The 23,938-nt window shown below is 33.0% G+C and overlaps 2 protein-coding genes across 5 annotated transcripts in view; one reads left to right on the top strand and one right to left on the bottom strand.

Annotated features, from left to right (window-relative positions):
- Positions 1 to 252: 252 nt before the first annotated feature.
- On the bottom strand, positions 253 to 6,571 carry LOC106125979 (nuclear factor erythroid 2-related factor 2-like). The gene is made up of 5 exons (XM_013323393.1): positions 6,405 to 6,571; positions 5,457 to 5,593; positions 2,778 to 2,951; positions 1,493 to 1,943; positions 253 to 615 (listed from the first exon to the last, which is right to left on the bottom strand). Exons 1-5 carry the CDS (start codon positions 6,460 to 6,462, stop codon positions 575 to 577), a joined length of 861 nt encoding a protein of 286 aa, XP_013178847.1. The 5' UTR covers positions 6,463 to 6,571; the 3' UTR covers positions 253 to 574.
- A 393-nt stretch (positions 6,572 to 6,964) lies between these two features.
- The window catches only part of LOC106126015 (uncharacterized), a 29,527-nt gene continuing 12,553 nt past the window's right edge, over positions 6,965 to 23,938 (top strand). For 2 of the 4 annotated variants that reach the window (XM_013323458.1, XM_013323457.1), the window contains exons 1-11: positions 6,965 to 7,044; positions 7,668 to 7,775; positions 8,655 to 8,822; positions 9,176 to 9,248; positions 9,718 to 9,824; positions 11,669 to 11,741; positions 12,494 to 12,625; positions 13,346 to 13,416; positions 14,708 to 14,759; positions 23,287 to 23,453; positions 23,757 to 23,813. In XM_013323458.1, the coding sequence (XP_013178912.1) occupies positions 7,672 to 7,775; positions 8,655 to 8,822; positions 9,176 to 9,248; positions 9,718 to 9,824; positions 11,669 to 11,741; positions 12,494 to 12,625; positions 13,346 to 13,416; positions 14,708 to 14,759; positions 23,287 to 23,453; positions 23,757 to 23,813 (1,004 nt within the window). In that variant the 5' untranslated portion in view covers positions 6,965 to 7,044; positions 7,668 to 7,671. Of the gene's footprint in view, positions 7,045 to 7,667; positions 7,776 to 8,654; positions 8,823 to 9,175; positions 9,249 to 9,717; positions 9,825 to 10,959; positions 11,142 to 11,668; positions 11,742 to 12,493; positions 12,626 to 13,345; positions 13,417 to 14,707; positions 14,760 to 16,728; positions 19,718 to 23,286; positions 23,454 to 23,756; positions 23,814 to 23,938 lie in introns of those variants that run through there. The other 2 variants (XM_013323455.1, XM_013323456.1) reach the window with 2 other exon arrangements.

Genomic DNA, 23,938 nt, shown 5'->3' with positions numbered 1-23,938 from the left:
ACATATCCCTGTCATTATCTTTGACAAAAACAGAGATAAGGGAACGTACACATATTACGCGATCCGTTTAGGGGGGGGGGGGGTAGAGTCTTTAAAATACTACGGTCAGTCACAGGAGCGGTGGGGGGGATCAGATTTTAGTCACGTAGTCGTTAGTTGTTTTTTTTTCATAATACATAATTAACTAGTAATTTAAGAATGCATGCAGTCTTATGCTATAAAGAAGAGTATGAGCCAAATTATTTCTTTGTCAATTTTTGCCTGTGAAATGATTTAAAATCATAATTATGAATTACTACGTAAAAACTAAAGGGAGGGAAGTGTATTGGCATGTACTACGAGTGGTCAAAGAGGGGTGGGAGGGGTCGAAAAAACTAAATAAAATATGTCACGTAGTATGGGTATGTTCCCTAACTATGTATTATACAGATTTTAGTCTCAGAAACCTACTAAACGTGAGCTCTGTAGGTAAAACAGTATCAACAATTATCATACTTTACAAATATATAATAATATTTTTTGGTCTGTACATACGTGTGTAAATAACATCTTATATACTATATTGTCTTTTCTATCACTGTGGCTCTTTCTTTATTTTTAAATCGAGTACTCCGTCTGAAATTAAAAAAAAAATTAAAAAAAAAATTAATTTGAAAATGGCAACATTTAAGAATTAAGTTTAATTAATATTCTAATAGATGGCGTTATTACTACATTGAGTGTCATCGGCTCAGGGGTCATGGGTTCGAATCCCGCCATGTACCAATATGTTTTCGATTTCTGATTTACATATGTACATTTAAAAACATCGTGATGCAACCTGCACATATCTGATAAAATCAAACATATGTGTGAAGTCAACCCGCACTTGGCCAGCGTGGTTGACTATGACCTAGTCACATAACTTAGGGAAGGCTCCGAGCCCCTAAGTGGGGACATATAGTGAGCTGATGATTCCTACATTTCTTCGAATAGATTATTATCTTTACTTATATTATAAAGAGGAAATATTTTATTATATTGAATATGCTCAAAAAATACTGAACCAATTTGATATTCTTTCACTGTGGGAAAGCTACAATATCCCCAGTCGATTTTTTAACTAATATTATAAATGTAAAAGTAACTCTATCTGTCTGTTTGTATGTGCCGCTTTCACACAAAAACTACTGAACAGATTTAAATGAAATTTGGTACAAAGATAGTCCAGAACCTGAGGAAGAACATAGGCTACTTTTTAACCCGAAAAAAGTATTGTAAGGGGTTGAAAAAGGGGTTGAAAATTTGTATGGAATATTATTTTAACAGTTATAAATCCACTTCCCATCCTTTAATTATAAGAACAAAAGGAAGGGAAAGAAAACCAAAATGAATCCTCTGGAACACTTATCAGACTGTAGTTGGAATAACTTCGCACTTGAGGCATGTCTGTGTGGTCATGGTATTGCACCGGGTCAGACAAAGCTGGCTGACTGCTAAATATATTACTTACCATTTCCGTAAACATAAGGAATCCTTCTCGGAGCAGACTGTTTCCTTCCATGACTCTTTCTCCTACCTTCTTTTACTGACAAATTCAAAACACCATCATTCCTCTCTTCTAGAATATTCTCCGTTATAAATATAGTCTTTGCACATATCTTCTTTTTATCCTCTTTAAATATATGATTCACGCTTTGCTGAACCAATTTATCTATACGACACTCGAATATCTTCATATCATTTAAATCTTCTTCTAGCATATTACTTTTTGTATATATCTTTTCATCATTAAATATATTCTTCTTTATATCATCTTGGTAATTTTCTATTCTATTTTTAAAGTTACATTTGGTCTCATTCATTCTATTGGACGGTTTTACAGTTTGAGATTCTTCTGTTAATTCATCTATTTCTAAATCTTCTTGAGGCACTAATGTTGTGTCAGATCTATCTCTTAATACCTGGAAAGAAATTAACATTATGAGGTGACATAAATACATGTATGGCTTTTATTTCTTAACCTTCTTTAGAAGACAAAATTAACAAGTATTAAGATTTTGCTATAGTTCTTTTCAAATATCTCTACGGCTCAATGTCAGGTCTACAAAAAAATATAAAAAACTGATATATAAACACGGCTAAACACTCACGTATATTCGTTCGGTGACGGCACCGACTAGTTTCGAGCCCATCGGGGGCCCTTCATCAGGATGAGTGGTACTGGTATTATTTCGCGGACAAGGTCCTCAGCTCACTCGTGAGTATTTAGCCGTGTTTATATATCAGTTTAGTATAATGTCTCACGAAAGTTTGAATAATTTAATAGACAAAATATAATCTGCGAATGATTATAAATTAAGCGAGGTTTAAGTCAATGGTATAGTTCTTTTCAAATATCTCTACGGCTAATTGTCTGATCTCAATAGGCAATATATGGTCTGCAAATGATTATAAATTTAGCGAGTTTTGAAGCCTTTGTATAGTTCTTTTCAATTATCTCGGTGGCTCTAGGTCATCGGCACAACGAATGGAAAATAGTTCATGTACTGTACAATAGTCATTTCTGTGTTTCTTTACGTTTATTTTAGGCATTTCAATGCATGCCGAGTTCAGATAATAAAAGGAAAAAAAAGAAACTAATTTGAGTACGTAAGTGATAGTCGATTGAAGCGCCCTCATCTAAGTCAAGGTTCTTTATATCAAAAGGTGGCAAACGAGCGAGCGGTCACCTGAAATCGACATACGCAATTGCAGATACGTTGCCTACCTTAAGGTTATATAAAATCCCCATTTACCTGAACTAGATGTCTTCTTAATCTCAAACAATGTGTTCGTATCTCATCTCTCTGAGCAAGTAAACTCCTTCGTTCTGATAATACGTCCTCTCTACAAGCTCGGACCGCTCTTAATTCTCTGGCCAATCTACGCAGATGTTCTATACTGCGTCTACGACTGTTTTGTGATGCTAACTGAAAGAGATTTTGTTAATATTAGATTAATCCTTAATAAGTAGGCTGTGTTCTTCCAGATTATGTTCTACGTCTATGACAAATTTCAGCGAGATCCATGCAGACATTCTTTTTTTTTATATCATAAGGTGGCAAACGAGCGAGCTGTCACCTGAAATCGCTGAATAGCGAAGTGACCGTTGCCCATAGACATATGCAATTGCATATGCGTTGCCTACCTTTAATCGACGGATGAGAGGATGCACAGAACGAAAATATATTCCCTTTCCATGCCATCCATCTCATTCGGCAAGTTCACTTCGACTTCCCATCCTTTCCTTATAAGAAAAAATGTGGGTAGGGAAAGAGGACTAAATTAGGTAATATAGTAAGCACTAAGATTATAAAGAGGAAAGATTTGTTTTGTATTGAATTGACGTCTGTAGACGTAATGACGAGTTCATCGAGCGCTTGGTGCAGGGGAAAGTTGAGGGCAACAGACCGGGGAAGATCGCTTATGATGTGGACCGACCAAATCAGAGCGACTGTAGAGGTCCGTCCACGAAAGACGCAGGAAACTGTTAGTGTTTACATCGAATGAATGTTGTAAATAATATTGTGCATAAACCAGCTCAATAATATACATATATACTAGCGGACCCGACAGACGTTGTCCTGTCTACACGTCTTTAATTTGAATAAATTAATATGAAGTTAATATTTGATGAAAATTGTGAATCTAAACCATTCCCAGATCCCCTTGAACACACACAAAAAATTTCATCAAAATCGGTCCAGTCGTTTGAGAGAAGTTCAGTGCAGAACATACACACGCACAGAAGAATTATATATAAAGATATAAAAGAAAGTGGTGTTAGTTACACTATTTATAACTTAAGAACGGCTTTACCTATATGCCTGAAAATTGTAGAGGAGGTAGCTTAGAGCCAGGAGACGGACTACTACTTATTCATTTTTTTTTCGAATTTATGCCTTGAAGAGCTGCTTTTTATTTAACTTACTAATATTATAAATGCGAATGTTTAGATGGATGTGATGATGGATGGATGGGTTTTTGAAGATATCTATAGAACGGCTGAACGGATCTCGATTAAATTTGTCATACGTATAGAACATAGTCTGAAAGAACACATAAGCAACACTAATTAAGTTTTTTATATATCCACGCGGACGGAGTCGCGGGCGACAGCTAGTTTGACATAATTCAGTGAATCTGGGCGATAGTTTACATTTCCAGATAGTTTCATTCCCCCCTCTTACCCTATGTCCCTACTCTCTCCAATATCGTATGTCTGGGCGGTGCGGTTAACCGAAAGCAACGCGACACCGCGACATGACTCCCACGATACTTGAGTATACATAGTTCAACTCGCCTGTTTGTCTGTATAATAAGATTCAAACTTAATAACGGCTCGAGGTTTGCTGCGAGATATATCCTACATCCTAGTCCAACTATTTCACACATATTTATTTAACGTTAGCTACTGTTAATTAGAATTCAATAAAAATTATCCTATGTTAAAAAAGGAACAATATTTATTACCACACTTAAAACACAAGGCACAAACTCAATGTTACTCGCGCACACAACAGCTACCTTCCAATAAAAGCCCCGTCAAAATCGGTCCTACCGTTTCGTAGAACAACGGATCCCGGTCCGGAACAAACATTTGCAGTGAGACAGACATAATTAAATGAATTTTCGTTATAAACAACGCAAATACAGCAAATTCGCGAAATAATATTTTTAAACTGATAAAAAAACGTATAATACCAGTACCACTCATCCTGATGAAGGGCCCCCGATGGGCTCGAAACTAGTCTATACGTGAGTGTTTAGCCGTTTTTATATCAGTTTAATATAATGTCTCACGAAAGTTTGAATAATTTTATAAGATTTTTAGTGCGAAGATCGAGCAACCATAAAGTTTGAATAGAATTATACAGAATTAATAAATCATAAATTTATAAATTAAACATTGTGAGTTGAATATTAATTTGAAAAGCACAAGAATTAAACCAAGCGACCAAAATGAAACGAAATATCTTTAGTTGCAGTAATATTTTCGTATTAAGGTACGTGTCCATTGTCCCGGACGCACCGCATGCACGGATTAAACGGATTTACTTTGTCTTGATACTGCGCGGATCATTCGGATCATCGGAAAATCCGTTGCAGGCAATGCGTGCGGTGCGTCCGACGCGAGCCAATAGTCACGTACCTTTAGAGTGAAATTAAAATTTCTCCCTTTAAATCAACTATTCTTCTATTCGAAAGAATAAAAAATTAACTTTTATACAATTTTCTAATGTGAAATATCAATCGAACATAAATCAACTAGACAGGGTAAGGGACATATCCTCTTTCTGTATGTCTCCTCCTTTATCTTTTAAGTAGACAATGCATAGTCAACACTTTAACTCAGTCACTGGCATATTGTAAGTAAATCAATCAACCTTTGCCCACTTTTTACTGTAAAAAAATAACTTATGAATAATACATACTCTATTCTTGATCCGTCTCCGTAAACCCTTGAGGAAGGCGAGGTCATCATCGCTGAGATGTAAAGCTTGAACTCTTGCTGAATACTTGCATGTCGAGAGCCCTGCAACTTCTTCCACCTTCATGTTGATACCACGTGCTGCATATAGATATGAACTTTAATTAAAAACTTACAACTCTATTTACCGCTACATTTCGATGGTCCTCTCTCTTTTTCAAATATCTTTTTAATCTAAAAGGCAAAGGTTCTTGGCCAGTATGCCACATGTCTTGCAGAATATTTATATCTGCATATAACAACTGTTTATCTTAATATTTAGAAAGTTTAAATGGATTTTAATGTACCTTCATCATACTAATATTATAAACTATGTTGACCCATGATTCAGGCCACACAGAATTTAAAAAAAACTAAATTAGTAGTCTATGTGTTCTTCCAGACTATGTTCTACATCTATGATAAATTTCATTAAGATCTATGCAGCCATTCTAGTGATACCTAGTAACATCCATCCATCAAGAATCAATTACTTCATCTAAAAATAGAATTAAACCAAAGAATTCTTAGAATTGTCGAGAAATACAATCTTGTATTATCTTTAGTAAGAACCTATAAAAAAGATGTATATCCAATTGTTAGTCTTTTTTCTAATGAAAAGATCGATACAGCATCACTATTAAATTAAATATTCAAAGATAAGAGCAAAAAAAAGTTTAGATTGTTCGCAAGTTTTTTTTATCAAATCTTTCCATAAATTTCGTTACATCACTTATGTTAAGACTATATTCGGTGGAATTAAACATAATACTTATCTTAAAACGTTAATTCATCTGTAACAATTAAAAAAAACAAAACAGGAAACAAATTTGCGTCATATTTCTCATACCTGTTGCTTTACTTCCAAGAATCGAGCTCCAGTTTCAAATTCTAAGTAAAGCTAAATACTTACCGTCTAATATTTCTTGATCGAGCTGATACGAGGCCGAGTGCTTTCCGAACTCATCCATTCTTCATATTTGTAAACGGTGCAAACTGTTTATTATTTTTTACCCAAATTAACTTCTTGTTATTCCAATAAATTTCTTATCAAATGGCATAGGTTAGACAGGACAGGAATGCAAGATCTGTCAATGTCAGTTACAATTGTCATGTTCACGCAAACATTCGGAAAATACACCAGTTGCATCAACATAAAAATGATTTCATTTGAAAAATGTTCAGTATTGTTTGTTTGAAATCCTAAATTTAGTAAAGGAGTTGCTTTAAATTGCGAAAAATATTGTGCTTAAACATGTTTTATGCTTTAAACTTTAAAACTTATACATTATTAGGACTAAAGACAATTCTAGCATTAGTATTGATAAAATTTTATTTAAAAAAACCAAATTTATATATAATTTTGGCAAACAAAGCAATAGCTTATAACGTTTTACAATTTATTATTTATTTTCTTAATTGATTATCTGTTGCTACTCCAATATTTTATCTGTGCTGTGGCAGACATAAAGATACAAAGTGACATAAATCGCGATTCGTTTCTTTGTTTTTGCCGGTGTTTTATTGTTTTCGCAGATTTACATAATTATTAAGTAAGTATAAAAATTATAACAATTATGATGTAAAATGCGATTTTATCACGAAAACGTGTTATTATTATTTCCAAAAATAATTTCATTCTACTTCTTCACACGTGCATACCCCATTTTGAAATACTGGTTCTTTAGTTAACTTAATGTCCTTGAGACCTTGGTATTAACGAAAGCTTTTGTCCAAATTAATTTAAAAATTAATAATCCTATTTCGTTTATATCTCTGAATTAAATGTAAAATACCATATTTACTTTATTAAAAGTTAAATTTCCTTTAATTTCTATTATTAGATTAAACATTTTAAATAAATATAGAAATAATTTTTTTTTCGGTAAAATTTGTTTTTACAGACTATGTTTTATATCTGTTCCTAATTTCATCAAGATCCATTAAACTCTTAATTCGATGAAATTTTTTGTAGCAAAAAAACTGTTTTTTTTAGTAAAGTCATACTTACGTAATTTTCTCTAAACCAGTACAGTAGATTTTTTTTAAATTAGTTGTTTTTCACACTGGACACCATCGAATTAAGGGTTAACCAATACAGAGATATCTTCTAACAAACATACATCCATCTAAATTTTCATTTTGATAATATTAGTAAGATAAGTTCATGTTACAGTTAAATGGCAAACAGAAGTTGGAGCAATCAAAGTCAAGATTGGGACCCAATGAGAGATGATTACAATAACTCATCATTTGACCCACAATATGCTGATGATAACGCTGGGTAAGTCTTCTTCCTACACTAAGTCCTTTGGTTTCTGTCCTAAGTTCTTTTATTTGGAGATTAACTGAGGAAATTTACGGCGGGACAGTGAGCAGTGTTGGTAAGGGCTGTCTCAGACTTATACTGTCCAGATAAAATACTGAAGAAGGACTGTATTAAGAGCATCTGTAACCAACAAATGTGTGTGTAGATGTATGAATGAAGCAACATATATGTGGTCAGCCCCAAATGGTCTCTACCTCTTTATTTTACAGGTGTTTTGTTATTTTGTTTCTGCAGGAATCCTTTATACACCTCAACTTTCATCATGACAGGATAAAAATTTAATGTTTTAAAGGTTTCATACCTCGGAAGGAAATAAATGTAACCTTTGTACAATAACTTTGTTGTCCGTCTGTATTACCGTAATTTAATGAACAGAGTATATCGTAGAAATACGCAAATCACCCAAAAACAATGCATGTATGTGTAGATGTATGAATGTGGATGAAAGAAGCTAAGACAGGGACAAATGGAAGTCCATATTCCCTGCAAGGGTTATTTGTGAGGTCTGTGAGGTCTCTGGGTTTCAAGTATCAGTTGTTTTGTTTTTACAGAAGTAATTGTTCCCATTACCAACACACTTGGACAACATATTGGTTATTCTACTCAGTGTGTGTACATATCTTAATAGTAGCTGTCACCCTCGACTTTGTCTGCGTGGAACTAAAAAAAAACATTATTAGTAGCCTATGTTTTCTTCCAAACTATGTTTTATATGTATGTCAAATTTCATTAAGATCCATGCAGTCGTTCTGGAGATATCTTCAAACAAACATCCATCTAAAAATTTTGCATTTATAATATTAGTAATATAGTGAGATTGTTTTTTTTTTTCAGTGGTGCTGTAAGGCTTGATCAATCTCGTTTATACATAACTAATATACCGAAGAATTTAAACGAAGATGGACTGCGTACCGTATTTTCTACATTTGGTACACTAAAAGAAACATTTCTTAGTCGTGATCAGAATAAGCGGTTTGCTCTGGTCAAATATGAAACACCAGGGTATGTTGGTGATTATTTTTACATGATAGTCCACAGTCCTTCTTTCCCTCTCATCAGTTTGCTATCATCAGCTCACTATGTCTCCACTAACCTAACCTATTCTAAGTGACAATATGTGATAGTGAATGCTGGTCCAGTGCAAGACTTCACACATATCTTTGACTTTCTCAGATATGTGCATCATGATGTTTTCCTTCACCGTAACAACATAGGATAAATGTACCTAATATTAGCCTATTTTTAGTTATCTTTCCCCACCCTTTTCTGATAAGGAAAGGATGGGAATGGGAAGTGGATTTGACCGAGAAGGGGACAACAATATTCAGTTTTTTATATATATTCTTTTGTTTTAGGGAAGCGAAGCTTGCAATGATGAAACTGAATAGAGCTGAACCACTCAAACTTGTTGTACACATAGCACATAAGGTAAACATACACTAATATATATTATACTAGCTGTTGCATGCGACTCTGTTTGTGAAGAATTTAAAAAAAAACTAATTAATAGCCTATGAGTTCTTCCAGTCTATGTTCTACATATATGACAAATTTCAGTGAGATCCATGCAGCCGTTCTGAAGATACCTTCCAATAAACATCCAAACAGTTGTATCTTACTAATATTATAAATGCGAATGTTTCGATGGATGGATGGATGAATGTTTGAAGATATCTCCGGAACGGCTGAATGGATCTTGATGAAATTTGGCATACATGTTGACTATAGTCTGGAGGAACATATATGCTACTCACTAAGTTTTTTTTTTAAATTCTGCGCTTACTGAATCGCGGGCGACAGCTAGTAGTTGATATATTTTTGCCTTTCTTAACCTAATGGTTAAAATTATTAGTAATTCTTTGTATATTGAAATTTGTAAATAATTAATTTCTTTTAGAAAAACAAGACTAGTACGAACGAAACGAGAGACCATGGTAGCAATCATATGTCACAGATGTCCAGAGATGAGACATCTAGTGTTTGCAGCAGGGGACGGAATAGTCGGTAAGTTTTGCCTAACAGTCAGCTTATGTCACGAAACATACAAAATATGTTCATCATCAGCTCACCATACGTCCCCACCGTAAGAACGTCGAATAAATGTACATATGGTAATCGGAAATCGAAAAACACATTGGTACATGGCGGGATTCGAACCCAGGACCTGCAGATTACAAGTCAAGTGCTTGACCCCTGAGCCATCGATGCTCTTTTACAAAATATGTTAGTTAAAGAGAATTAAAGATACACAATTTTACTTAAAGTTGTTCAATTTCTACTACTTACTAGTAAAAATAATATAAGACACTAGCAATCGCCCGCGACTTCGTCCGCGTGGATATATAAAAAACTTAATTAGTGTAGCCTATGTATTCTTTCAGATTATGTTCTATATGTATGCCAAATTTAATCGAGATCCGTTCAGTCGTTCTAGAGATATCTTCAAACATACATCCATCCACATCACAACCATTTAACTTTCGCACTTATAATATTAGTAAGGTAAATAAAAAGCAGCTCTTCAAGGCATAATAAATAGTATCCCATGTCAGTCTCCTGGCTGTAAGCTACCTTCTCACCAATTTTCAGGCATATTGGTAAAGCCATTATTGAGTTATAAATAGTGTAACTAACACCACTTTCCTTTATATATAGATTTTCTTAGCCTGTTATTGAAATTATTCTTTGTTACGTAAGTAAACACGCAGTTTCACAACATTTTCTATGCCCATGAAATTTTATTTTGACAAAAATGTGTATATTAGAAGTTTGAAAGTAGCGCCAGTGATCGAGAAATTGAGGAGTAAAAGATTAGCGTGGTTTGGACATGTTATGCGGAGGGATGATGATATAAGCAATAAAGTAATGAGATTGAATGTGGATGGCTACAAAGGTAGAGGAAGATAAAAAAAGTACGGAATGACTGTGTGAAAGAGGATATGCGTAGGAAGGGTAGATTCGGATATGACGGCTGATAGAGATGTATGGAGGAGTACATGCTGTGTCGACCCTCAATAGGGATAAGGGCAGGTTGATGATTTTCTATGCCCATAAAGGTTTTATATATATTCTGACACAACTAACCGCGACAGTAGCGCCTCTCACCGGCTCGAAAATCTTTGACAGTGTTTGCTCTTTGGCTGTGCATAATTGTCATTTTCAAATTATTTCTACCGGATCACAAATAAACGTTTTATTGAATTTGTAGCCCAATTGTACTTTAACGATTAATTGCGTTTTTTAATACGTAATTAATCTAAGCTGTGTTATATTTAAATGGTGATATGTTTAAATAAATATATGTTCTTTGACGAAAATAACGTAAGTTTCGGGTACATTATTCTTGTTTGGAAAGATCGTTTCTTTGCATTAGGCATAAAAAAACGACTTAAAAAGATACCTAACTTATTAATTACGTGTTTATTCGTTAATTACTAAATAAAATCGCTATTGAAAGTCGTATTATGTTAAAAGAAACGGTATTTGAAAATAAATAGATAAAAGCTATTTAGATATAAATGTAATGTTTATGTTACGTTTATATTGATTTTTGCAACAGAATAACATATTTAAAAAATTACCGTTTCTAAAACATTACGATATTTGATTGAGTTGACATTAAAAAAACTTTTTTTTAGTCACACAATTCTACATAACTAAATAAAGGATAAACCATGGTTTTAATCTTTTTTTAAATGACGCGGAGGTTTTTTACAGCTTAATGTGTATAACCAAGAACATAGATATGTCGTGCTAATGGAAGCTTGACATAAATGCTCGAGCCCCTAGAGATCTCTTTCATACATCTCTAACTACCTAATAACTGTTTTTTATTATTTTATTTACAGTAAAATGGATGACACTCAACTATCTATAAATAGTGAGGGAGATATGGATGAATTGATGGCGGAAGATGAATTGGTGAGTTTAATACAGTTCTAACTGATTAAGAGGTAATTATTGCCCGGTTCCTCCATAAGTGAGAAATTTAGGGAAGAAAAATGTTGGCTGTCCTGTGGTGTCTTGATTATCCAAGCCAAAGGCCTAATTTAGTCCTTTTTCCCTTCCCACCCTTTTCTTATAAGGAAAGGATGGGAAGCGGAAGTGGACTTTCCGGATGAGAGGATACACGGGAAGGGAAAATATTTTCTTTCTGTGCATCCTCTCCTCTGTCGATTAAAGTTAGGCAACGCACATGCAATTGCGTATGTCTATGGGCAATGGTCACTTCGCAACTTCAGCGATTTCAGGTGACCGCTCGCTCGTTTGCCACTTTATGATTTAAAAAAAAATGATGTTTTTATATTGATTAATTAAGTCAATGTTGATTACTTTGGTAGATAACTAACTCTGTAATATTATGCAATATAACAGATTTCTAGAATGTCTGTACATTAGCCATCGCCCACAACTCTGTCTATGCACAATTAGAAAAAAAACTTAATAAGTAGCCTATGTGTTCTTCCAGACAATGTTCTATATGTATGACAAATTTCAGCGAAATCCAAGCACTCATTCTGGAGATACCTTCAAACAAACATACATCTAAACATTCGCATTTATAATATTAGTAAGATATAAATAGCCAATCTAATGTAAAACATAATAATTGTATTTTTGAATGTACAATTTCAATTGTTTTTTTTTCTAAAGTAATCAATCTCTTATTCCAGGGTTTGGTGAACAGCTCTGACCCTGACCTTCATTTGGAACTGGTCCAGCTGAAGATGGAGCGCATCAAACTGCAAGAGGAGAAGCTGGAGTGCAAGAGGATGATGATTCTTAACAGAGCAGGAAGAAAGTCGGTGAGTACTAAAATAAAATCTGTCTTATATTGATATCCACTATACAGGATGTTCCTTGGTAATGACAGCTTTTATTTCGATTTTAAAACACTTCGTCCTTGTGGATATATAAAAAATTTAATTAGTGTAGTCTATGTGTTCTTTGAGGCTATGTTCTATACATATGCCAAATTTAATCCAGATCCGTTCAGCCATTCTAGAGATATCTTCCAACACCCATCCATCCATCCACATCATATCCATCTAAACATTCGCATTTATAATATTAGTAAGTTAAATAAAAAGCAGCTCTTCAAGGCATACATTCGAATAAAAAATGAATAAACAGTATCCTATGTCCGTCTCCTGGCTCTAAGCTACCTTCTCAACAATTTTCAGGCATATCGGTAAAGCCGTTCTTGAGTTATAAATAGTGTAACACCAGTTTCTTTTATATATATAGATCGATTAGTTAGAATCTGGCGTGAATGGCGCTTTACAAAGTCTTGTGTCAGATGTATTGAGGGGACATAAACTTTGATATTTTAATAAGGCTAGTGTTGCGATACACCGGCATAGTGTCGGATTTTCTTTCTAACAGTTTGTAACATCCTGTATCTTAAATTAATGAACAGATTTTGACAAATGAGGTGTTATTTGATTCGTATTCTTCCAAAGAGTGTTCTGTCAGTCGGGTTTTTTAGTTTTTAGGTTATTATTAGGTTTCTTTTTTAATTTCAGGTTCCGTTAAGTTCCAAAGATAGGAGTATTCTTCCCGATGGAAGGATTGTTGTGAGAACTAACAATGACAGGTAAATATATATAACTAGCTGTCTCCTGTGACTCTTTCCGTGCTGAATTAGAAATAAATAAGTAGTCTATGTGTTCTTCCAGACTATGTTCTATATGTATGACAAATTTCATCAAGATCTGTTGAGTTGTTCCGGAGATATCTTCTTACATAGATCTAAACATTCGCTTTTATAATATTTGTAAGAAGTAAAATTAACATTAAATTTATTGTCTGCCTCACTCAGAGATATTTAATTGTTACTTAAGTATTTTAACGTAATTTTTTTTCTAATAATATATGTTATATTACGAACTTAATAACTCTAGTTATAGAAAATTTGTTTTTTCTATTACAAGATTTCGTTATGGATATTATAGGTATGTGAAAAATTATATTTTAGAGGTTTTTTTTTTTCTATGAAGATAAATTTTATCGTATATATAAAAAAAAACTTAATTTCGAAAAAACATTAATTGTTTTCCTTGAAAAAGTGTGTATTTTAAGTATTTAGTTAAACAAGAAGCGTCAATAACCTAATGGTTAAGGATACGTGTAAAACAGTCTCAAAAAAGGTCTCCCTCTCACTGGAGAAGTATCGAGTAGTCACAATGAAACACTGGTTATATCTTGGTGCGAGTCAACTTTATTTAAATGCGATCGGCAAGTCGATAAACATACAAAATAAATCTATATCGCGATCTAGTAATATGTTCCGCCATCTATTGATATAATAATGTAAACTAAACTAATTTACGATCACGAGGTCGGGGGTTCGAATCCCGACATTCGAGTATTGTCGTAAACCATATCCTAGCACAAGCATAGAGCTTAGTTGGAATGGTTAAAGAAATATTAGTAAATTTACTAAAAAAAATCTGCTATTATTTAAAAAAAAAAGAGAAGAAACCTACATAAGTGAGAAACTTTAGTTAGAGAGAAATCTCTATAATCAAGAAAAATATCTCTTAGTCTCTTGCTTATCCAGATTTTAATATGATAGGAAACTTTTGATCGCCATTTTGTTTTTAAAAGCGTCTGTGTCTCAGTGGTTAAGCAGTTGACTTGCAATCAGCATGTCCCGTGTTGTAATCCCGTGATGTATGAATGTGTTACATTTACATATGTACATTTATCCTATGTTGTTACGGTGAAGGAAAACATCGTGATGCTGCACATATCTGACAAACTCAAACATATGTGTCAAGTCTTGCATTGGACCGGCATTCACTATCACATACTCTCACTTAGGGGAGGTACATACTCGATTATATTGTTTGTAAAATTTTCTTTGTTTTTTTTTTAATTTACAGACCCAATGATGTGACTGATTCGGAGAGTTTTGGTGTTGGCAGTGGTGATGCGGTAAGTCATTTTCTTATTTAAATATGAAAAATTATAACCTTAACTGATATAAAAACGGCTAAACACTGACGTATATTCGTCTGGTGGCACCGACTAGTTTCAAGGCCATCGGGGGTCCTTCATCAGGATGAGTGGTACTGGTATTATTTCGCGGACAAGGTCCTCAGCTCACTCGTGATTATTTAACCGTGTTTATATATCAGTTTAGTATAATGTCTCACAAAAGTTTGAATAATTTAATATTATAACCTTTGTTTTTTTTTTTAAATAAATATAATACGTTACAATCCAAACTTATTAAAAAAAATGTAGGTAATTTTGCTGATGTCTTACTAATATTATAAATGCGAATGTTTAGATGTATGTAAGAAGGTATCAACAGAACTAGATGTAGAAGGTAGTATGGTAAAGCAGTAGCTTTTGTCTATGATTCCGCTTGGACTTAAGAATTCTTAATTCTATGTGTTCTTACAGACTATGTTCTATATGTATGTCAAATTTCATCAAGATCCGTTGAGTTGTTCTGGAGATATCTTCTAACATAAATCTAAACATTCACATTTATAATATTAGTAAGATAAGTAAGTAGCAATTTTTATAAAGTAATTAATAGTTGATTTCCGAGATCAAAATGTTTGTCAAATGTTGGCCTTAATGGTTTTAAAGATTGCTTACTTTATTTTGGGTTTGATTTGAAACGAAATTTTAAAGAAATGGGCAGCAGTTTTTTTTATTGTGTTTTTTGGACACTTATGTCTTATGAATTTTGTCTTGAAGAGTACATTAGGTAAATTTGTAAATTAATTTGACATAAAAAGAAACGAACATCGTCCTTTGAATATAAAAGAAAAAGCTATTAAATACGTAAGGTATCAGCTTTTCCCTGCGACTCCGTCCGTGTTGAATATGAAAATCGATTACGTAAATTAGTCCTACTCTTCCAAACCCTTTCTTATAAGTAAAAGATTTGAAAGGAAAGTGAATTTGATGGAGGAGGGGGTGCATAGAAAGATTAAATATTATCTTTCTGTGCATCCTCTCCTCCGTCGATGGTTACAGATCTGCAATTGATGATGTCTTTGGGTAGCGGTCGATTCGCTATATCTTACTATTAATATTATAAATGCGAATGTTTAGATGGATGTTTGTTTGAAGGCATCTCCAGAACAGCTGTATAAATCTAAATTAAATTTGTCATAGATGTAGAACATAGTCTGGAACACATAGGCTAACAATTAAGTTATTTTTTAATCCCGGGCGGACGAAGTCGTGGGGGAGAGCTAGTTATGTAATGCGAATATTTGGATGGATGTTTCTTAGAAGGTATTTTCAGATTGCATGGATTTCGCTGAAATTTGTCATAGATGTAGAACATAGTCTAGAAGAGCACATAGCTTTATTATGTTTTGTTTTAATTCCGCGCGGATCAAGTCGCGGGCGACAGCTAGTATGATAAAAAGGGACAAGAAAGTGATCCTATAATGGTTCCTTTATTCCTTTTGAGGTACGGAACCCTTAAAATGTACAACAATTAGATGTGATATCTTCTGATACGAGACCTTAACAGTGGTAGAGCCTGCTTTAACATCTTCGCACGAATTGTCCCGGCTCGCCCGGTGAATTACCATGACCATACAGAAGACAGGCGTCAAGTGGAAGCAATTCCAACTACAGTCTGATGAGTGTGCGTCCCGGAGGCCTAATTTAGTCCTTTTTCTCTTCCCACCCTTTTTCTTATAATGGAGAGGATGGGAAGTGGAAGTGGAGTTTCTGGATGAGAGCATGCATGGAAAGGGAAGATATTTTCTTTCTGTGCATCCTCTCCTCCGTCAATTAATGGTGGGCAACGCATATGCAATTGCGTATGTCTATGGGCAACGGTCACTTCGCTATTTCAGCGATTTCAGGTGACCGCTCGCTCGTTTCCCATCTTATGATATAAAAAAATAGAGATATCACTTGTCTACAGAAAACGAAACGTTGCCGTGTACAATCTTGGATAAGGACGAGTTCGGAAGATAGTTCTACATCAACTTGTATACAATTGGATGAAGATAAATCTGATAGTAAAGTAACAGATTCTAAAACATCTAAATCAAAGATAATCGATATAAGACATATGAAAGATGAATCTAGTAAAACGGATTATACAAATGAAAAAGACAGCGATAGCGGAACTTTATATGAATTTAAATTTAGCGATTTCACAAGTGATAGCCAAGAACATGATGCAACAAATAGATTGATACAATTGCGTAGTACTGATTATTTAGATGTTGTAGATGAGGAATTAAAAGTTGTTATAGTATTGTGTAAATATCCAAAATCTAAAATGACATTGAAAGAAATGGAAAAATTTCAAACGGCATTAACATCGATAATAGATATGCAATTGAAAAGTAGCTTATTGAAAAAAGTACCAACATTTCACGATTATTATTTAAATAGAGGCGCTATTGTATGTATTTGTCGTGATGTAGATACAAGAGATTGGATTTTACGTATCGTTGTAGGTTTGGAAGAGAGAATGGATGAGAAATTAATATTATTAGGTTCAAAAATTAAAAGGATATGTTTGGGATTATTAAAAATACCAAAAGCTTCGTGGCCGGCGACTGCTGTTGATGTATTCAAATTGTTACAGTATTTTAATCCGACTTTAAAGACGGATGTATGGAAAATATACGCACAAAAGATTGTAGATTCAGTTGAATGTACATCTTTTTTGATTGATAGAGTCTCAGGGGAAATAATACGTGGTCCGACATTTAAAAATGTGATAGATTATAAAAATATGCAATTCGAATTAACTGGTTATACTGAAATTTATTATGAAAATTTTATGAACGATTTAAGAGATGATTTAAGCAGTATAGCATCTAGGGTTAAACTGTTGGATGAAATAAAATCTGATACAGTTAACGTATCAATTGATATAAAAGATTGGAATGATAAAGTTAACGGTAAAGATATAAAAAAAGATTTAATTAATTCCGTACAAAAAGATATATTGAAGAAATTAAAAGATGTCGAATATGTAAACGATAGAAATGAAACTATAGTTTGGTCTGTGAATACAAATGATACGGTTAGTAATTCTGAAATTGAAAAAACACAAATAAACGTACGAGAAGAGATCGATTCTTTAGCTGATTTCACAGATAAAGGTGATTCTATAACTGCGAGTAATGATAATTTAATAGAAAGGAATAGTACAATTACCATCGACAGTAATAGAGGTATAGCGTACCATAGACGTACAAATTATTTACATGTAGATGCAGAATTAAAAGTTGCTATAACATTGGACGGTTATCCACAGAATAAATTAGAAGGTACACATATAAGAAGATTAAAACGTCTGTTCAAAGAATATCTTAATAAAGATATTAAAAATAGAAGATTTGCAAACTTGATTATACCTAAATTTCAAGATGTCTTCTTATCGAATGGTGCTGTTATATATATATGTGATAGTTTAGAAACGAAAGATTATTTAACTGAAATTTTACCTAAATTTATTAATTCGACAAGTTTAAAATTGATCTTTAAAGATATTAACGATCTAGTACGCTATACAAGGGTAGTAATGAGATTGCCAAAGGAATTAGCCCATTTGGAATCTAAAGATATAATATCAAAGTTGATTGAAAAATATCCACTATTGAAACCGGATTGTTGGAAATATTATTCAGATGTTGCTGGTAAACAGAAAAGGCAATTCGGTGTTGATCCTGAATCTATAAATGTTATAAAGAATCCAGATTTTAATTTTACATATGACAATGAAGTGATTTCCTTTAGAATTATTGATAGAAAGAGAAAGGATATTAGTATGAATGAAGTTGATACGAAATCAAATACGGCTGATATAAAAATGGAGGGTATTTGGGAAAAAATATCCAAAGAAATGTACCGTCCAATAGATATTGATAAATTAAACTCGACATTAACAAAAATAAGGACAAATCATTATTCAGATGTTGTTGCTGACGATTTAAAATTATATATAGGTCCTTTAAATTATCCTGAAACTCGTATAGATGAAGGATTGTTTTATACAATTAAAAATACAATGAACAACGTAGTTTTGGAGTCTGTTAGAGATGAAGTAGATGGTTTTATACCTAAAGTGCACGATATATATTTATTTGATGGTGTTATATTTATAATATGTAAAGATTTTAAAACTAAACAATGGATTGAAGATAATATTAAATTAATAAATTGTAGAATAAATCTTGATTTGAAATCAACTGAATTTCGCGGTGCCGTAGGTATTGTTAGTATGATGGTTATAAAAACAGATAAAGACACAGATGATGTTATATCTGTATTGCAAAAACAAAATCCCAGATTGCGTACAAAATTTTGGAGGAAAATAAGTATAGTGAAATCTAAAAATAAATTAGACGTGGTACTGCAGATTGATAAATTATCAGCGCAAGTCATTTCTGATGTGAATTTTAATAAATTTGTAGGTTCCAGTCCTGTTGTATTTAAATTAGGACATTTGCAATCATTAATTAAACCCAAAACTAGTCTGGAATATATCGAAAAATTTAATAATATCACTAAAGATGTCGATATAGATTCGAAGCGAGAAAAATCTGATAAAATTGATGATAAATCGACAAATAAAATAGATACTGATTCTTATACGGTTGATAAAAATGCAAGTTTTTGTAAATTGACTTTGAAAGTGCCGTCGAAAATATTACCTGATGACAAAGAAGATTTTAATATTATATTAGATTTATTGGAAGATAAAAATCCAGGATTAAATACGGAATTGTGGCAGATTCAATACGACACAAATTATCCTGGTCGAGGAAAGTTTACAGTTTTGGTTGACAAACAGTCGGCGTCTGTGATAAAAAGTCAATCGTTCGATCCTACTTTAGGTGGTGAGACTTTAAAATTTGTTTTCTAGATTTTATGGTCTTTTACATGTAGTCTTTGGTCAAAGAATTAGACAGGACGTTATCAAACCAAACTGTCACATACAGTTTTGGTTGTCAATTTTAACAATTGAGACAGATTTCAGTAATTTTATATACCCATAAAGTTATATGGGTGGGTATAAGTCTAAATAAATTTTGATGGCTCTCTGTTACAAGATTCTTATCGTGCTATAGTTATTCTTTGGTATCTGTTGGGGCGATATTAATAAGAACACCCTCCTGAGGGGTAGTAAGGTTATATAGGGTTTTTATCCACTAAAATCCCCTCAGTGGCCATCTTCAAGTACCACTAGGCTCCTGGATCTCAAGTGGAACGCATTTTTGCCTATGTAGGCTTTACCTATTTTGTGACTACCCACAAATTGCGCCTATTTACGTTTATGATATAAATATAAGATAAAAATTCCTCGTAATGTCCGCTCTAGTATTTAAAATCTTTACAATATGTATGATAAATATCACAAAAATGGACTTTTAGGTATAAAGTTGATGTAGGTTTTATTATCGTATTATTGAGGTTCAATTGATTTTATATTTTGTTGTTAGTTTGACATTAAATACCTGGATGACGGAGCTTTGCTCGGTATTTTTTTCTTTAAATTGTGTTTTTTGGAAATTATATTTAAGTACGAATTACTAATAAAATGATAAAATATGAATAATATTTTTCGATCTTACCGATAGAAAAAGTTAAGTTTATGTTTAAGTTGAAACACGAATAATATGACATTTTCTAAAAATGATTCCTAGCTAGATCGATTTATCGCCCCTCAAACCCTCTATATACTAAATTTTATGAAAATCTTTGGAGCCGATTCCGAGATTCCAATTATATATATACAAGAATTGCTCATTTAAAGATATAAGATACAATAATCTTTCCAACAAGAATTGACTGCATTGTCATATATGACATTCTAGATTAAATGACAAGTTTTTATTACTTTAGTAAAACACATTCCAAACTTAAAAGTTAACTATTTTTATAACTCTATTTTGACACTTATTAATAAGGTTATTTACACACTATATTTGTGTATTCAATACCTTAGATATATAATGTCTCGATAGAAAACTACAAATGAAGGTAGTTTAAAAATATAATTGTACCCACATAATTATGAAGTGTCTTATATCGTCTTACCCACCTTTGTCGTATACGTTGATATACGTGCCATAAACAAGACCTCTAGAGTATAACACGTTATTCAAATATGAAGCCATCTAATGAACAAGGTTATCCCTTAGTGTGGATTTAGTAATAGAAATTAATCCTATTGGGTTTAAATGTGATTCTAGATCTGAAATTTCCCGCCAATGAAATGTGATATTTTTAAAAATTAATTTTAAATCTAGCCTATATAAAGTACCTTAAAATTATGTTAAGGTTTTTTTATTGGGACGTAATATTCCATTTGAAAAGACTTGTAGAATGTTTTTTTTAATATAGATTATATGTAGTACAAAAAGACATGAAAAGGACTTCGTAAACATTTTGATGACAAAATGACATTTGAGATGTCGACTCTCGATTAGACGTCAAATATGATACATTCCATTTATAAGTAATGTGTCTATGGTTTTGATGAATTTTTGTGAAGCATTTGAAATGGATTTTTTTTAATGTGTGGTTGTAATTTCTCAATGTTGCCAGCACTAATGTATTTTAGGTATATACATAAGTTTTAATATAAGTGTGTTTTGTGTGTGTTGTGTTATATTTAGTTGTTTTTTTTTTAATTTTAGTTTCTTTTAATTAATTTGACTTGTTGTTTTAGTGATTTTTAATTTGATTGTATGTTTGTGACATTTTTCAATAAAGTTTTTGATAAATTATTTGATTTTTTTTCTATATAATCCGACTCGAAGGACCATTTAGGGCAAATAGTTGCTTAGTTGTTTTATAAAGGTCCATTAACCCATTAGTGCATTTATTAACGCCTTTTTCATTATGACCACTGTAATATATTTTCATTTCTAGTGTATTTGACCATTAAATTGTATAAAATATTTTGTCGATATGAAAGTTTAGATTTTATAGCCCGTCTGATAAATCGGACGTTATGCTTCCCGGAATGTCATACCAACAGTATTACCACTTCAAATATATATTACACTACTGTTTAAAAATATAAACGGTTAGTAAAATATATACAGGGTGTCCCAAAAGGTTACGTACATAGGAAGGGGGATGATAGGGGTGGTCACAAGGGTCACCAGAAAAATTAAATAAAAATTCCCCTCTGGGTATTAAAAAAAATAAAGGGCATTTTTTAAAAACTTAAAAATTTTACACTATCTGGGGCAATTTTGTAACCGATGACCTACAAATATTGCTATATTTAAAAAAAAAACCTGTTATGTTATCGTCAATAACCCTTTATCAATATGAAATAAAAAAAAACAATACAACTAACAAAGATTTAAAAAAAAAATTAAAATTGCCCCAGCAGGTGTAAAATTTTTAAGTTTTTAAAAACTGCCATTTATTTTTTTAATACCCAGAGGGAAATTTTTATTTAATTTTTCTGGTGACCCTTGTGACGACCCCTATCATCCCCCTTCCTATGTACGTAACCTTTTGCCTGTATAACTCCTAAAATAACAATTTTAATGGCGTCCGATTTATCCAACGTTATGCACTAATGGGTTAAACGCAAAGCCAGCAATGGATTTTAGTTTGCTTTACATTTTACATAGCACTGGGTCTAAAAAAACGTATTTAGTAGACTACACATTTATGACAAATTTCATCGAGATCTATACAGTTCTGGAGATATGTTCTAACATCCATACATTTACAGTAATTTTAGTAAATCAAATGTATAAAACAGTTTTTTTAAGGTAAGTAAGTTTATATTATTAAACGTCGGTTACTAAGATACAAAATTTATGTATAAAAACATTCATTCCTATCATTATATAGCACAAAAATATAACATAACGTATTTTAAACTAGGATTTTGTTTTCAGAAACTCACTATTATAGATATGTTTGTAATAACTGCTGCCCATTTCACAAATGTAGACATTTTTCATGAAACCATAAAATATTCAATTGAGAAAATCATTAGAACTATTATAAGTAGCTTTAGTATCGTAGTAAAGGTTAACTTTGTAGGTTTTTTATATAATAACAGAAGGTGGAAGCGAGGGGCCACATGAAATCGCTGAAATAGCGAAGTGACCGTTGCCCATAGACATACGCAATTGTATATGCGTTGCCTAACTTTAATCGACGGAGGCGAGTATGCACAGAAAGAAAATATTTTCCCTTTCCATGCATCCTCTCATCCGGAAAGTCAACTTTCACTTCCCATTTATTCCTTATAAGAAAAATGGTGGGAAGGGAAAGAGGACTACGCACACTCATCAGACTGTAGTTGGAATAGCTTCGCACTTGAGGCGTGTCTTCTGTGTGGTCGTAGTATTTCACCGGACTTGCCGGGACAATTCCTGCGAAGATGTTTAAGCAGGCTCTACCACTGTTTAAAAGTGTTAACTCTATACAATACAGAGTTAACTTTAAAAACGTTAAACATAAGGTCGACAATTCAATGCAGCTAAAACTTCCTGGGCTGCAGCGTGACGCGTCACGCGCTTGCGTGTCTTGTGGCATGCACGCGGACGCGTACTGCTCGAGGTGTGCTGTCACGCCGTACTGTAGTCTCGCGTGTCAACAGCGTGACTGGAGTGCGAGGCATCACGCTGTATGTCACAATCTCGCAAGGTTAGTGACAACGATTCCTATGAACCGATACACTTAAACATTTTGTATTTATCTAGTAGTACCCTTAACTTAGGGTAGGCTCCGAGCCCCTCGGTGGGGACGTATAGTGAGCTGATGATGCATCTAGTTTATGATGTAGCTCGAGATTGTCTGTGTAAAAAAAATTGTCTGTGTTCTTCCAGACTATGTTCTATATGTATGACAAATTTCATCAAGATCCGTTGAGTTGTTCTGGAGATATCTTCTAACATACATCTAAACATTCGCATTTATAATATTATTAAGATTGTATTATTTTTATAGGTTGGCTGTAGGAAATGCACCAAATCCCGTGTCAACTGCACCCACCAATTTACCAACGTAAGTATATAGAAAGCAATCATCCTGTAGTTTTCCTTACGTAATATACAGTATGTAATTCAAACTTTCGTGAGACATTATACTAAACTGATATATAAACACGGCTAAACACTTACGTATATACG

Source organism: Papilio xuthus, unplaced genomic scaffold (assembly GCF_000836235.2).
Source record: "Papilio xuthus unplaced genomic scaffold, Pxut_1.1 DF825355.1, whole genome shotgun sequence".
NCBI lineage: Eukaryota > Metazoa > Arthropoda > Insecta > Lepidoptera > Papilionidae > Papilio > Papilio xuthus.
This window is presented reverse-complemented; position numbering and strand designations above follow the sequence as displayed.

What these genes read in the sequence shown, in the direction of transcription:
- LOC106125979 (XM_013323393.1), bottom strand. Translation starts at nt 6,462, where the DNA reads ATGGATGAGTTCGGAAAGCACTCGGCCTCGTATCAGCTCGATCAAGAA. An exon ending in GGAGACGGATCAAGAATAGA is followed by an intron (nt 2,952 to 5,456) that starts GTATGTATTATT and finishes AATCTCTTTCAG; the next exon opens with TTAGCATCACAAAACAGTCG. An exon ending in TCCTTATGTTTACGGAAATG is followed by an intron (nt 616 to 1,492) that starts GTAAGTAATATA and finishes TTTTAATTTCAG; the next exon opens with ACGGAGTACTCGATTTAAAA.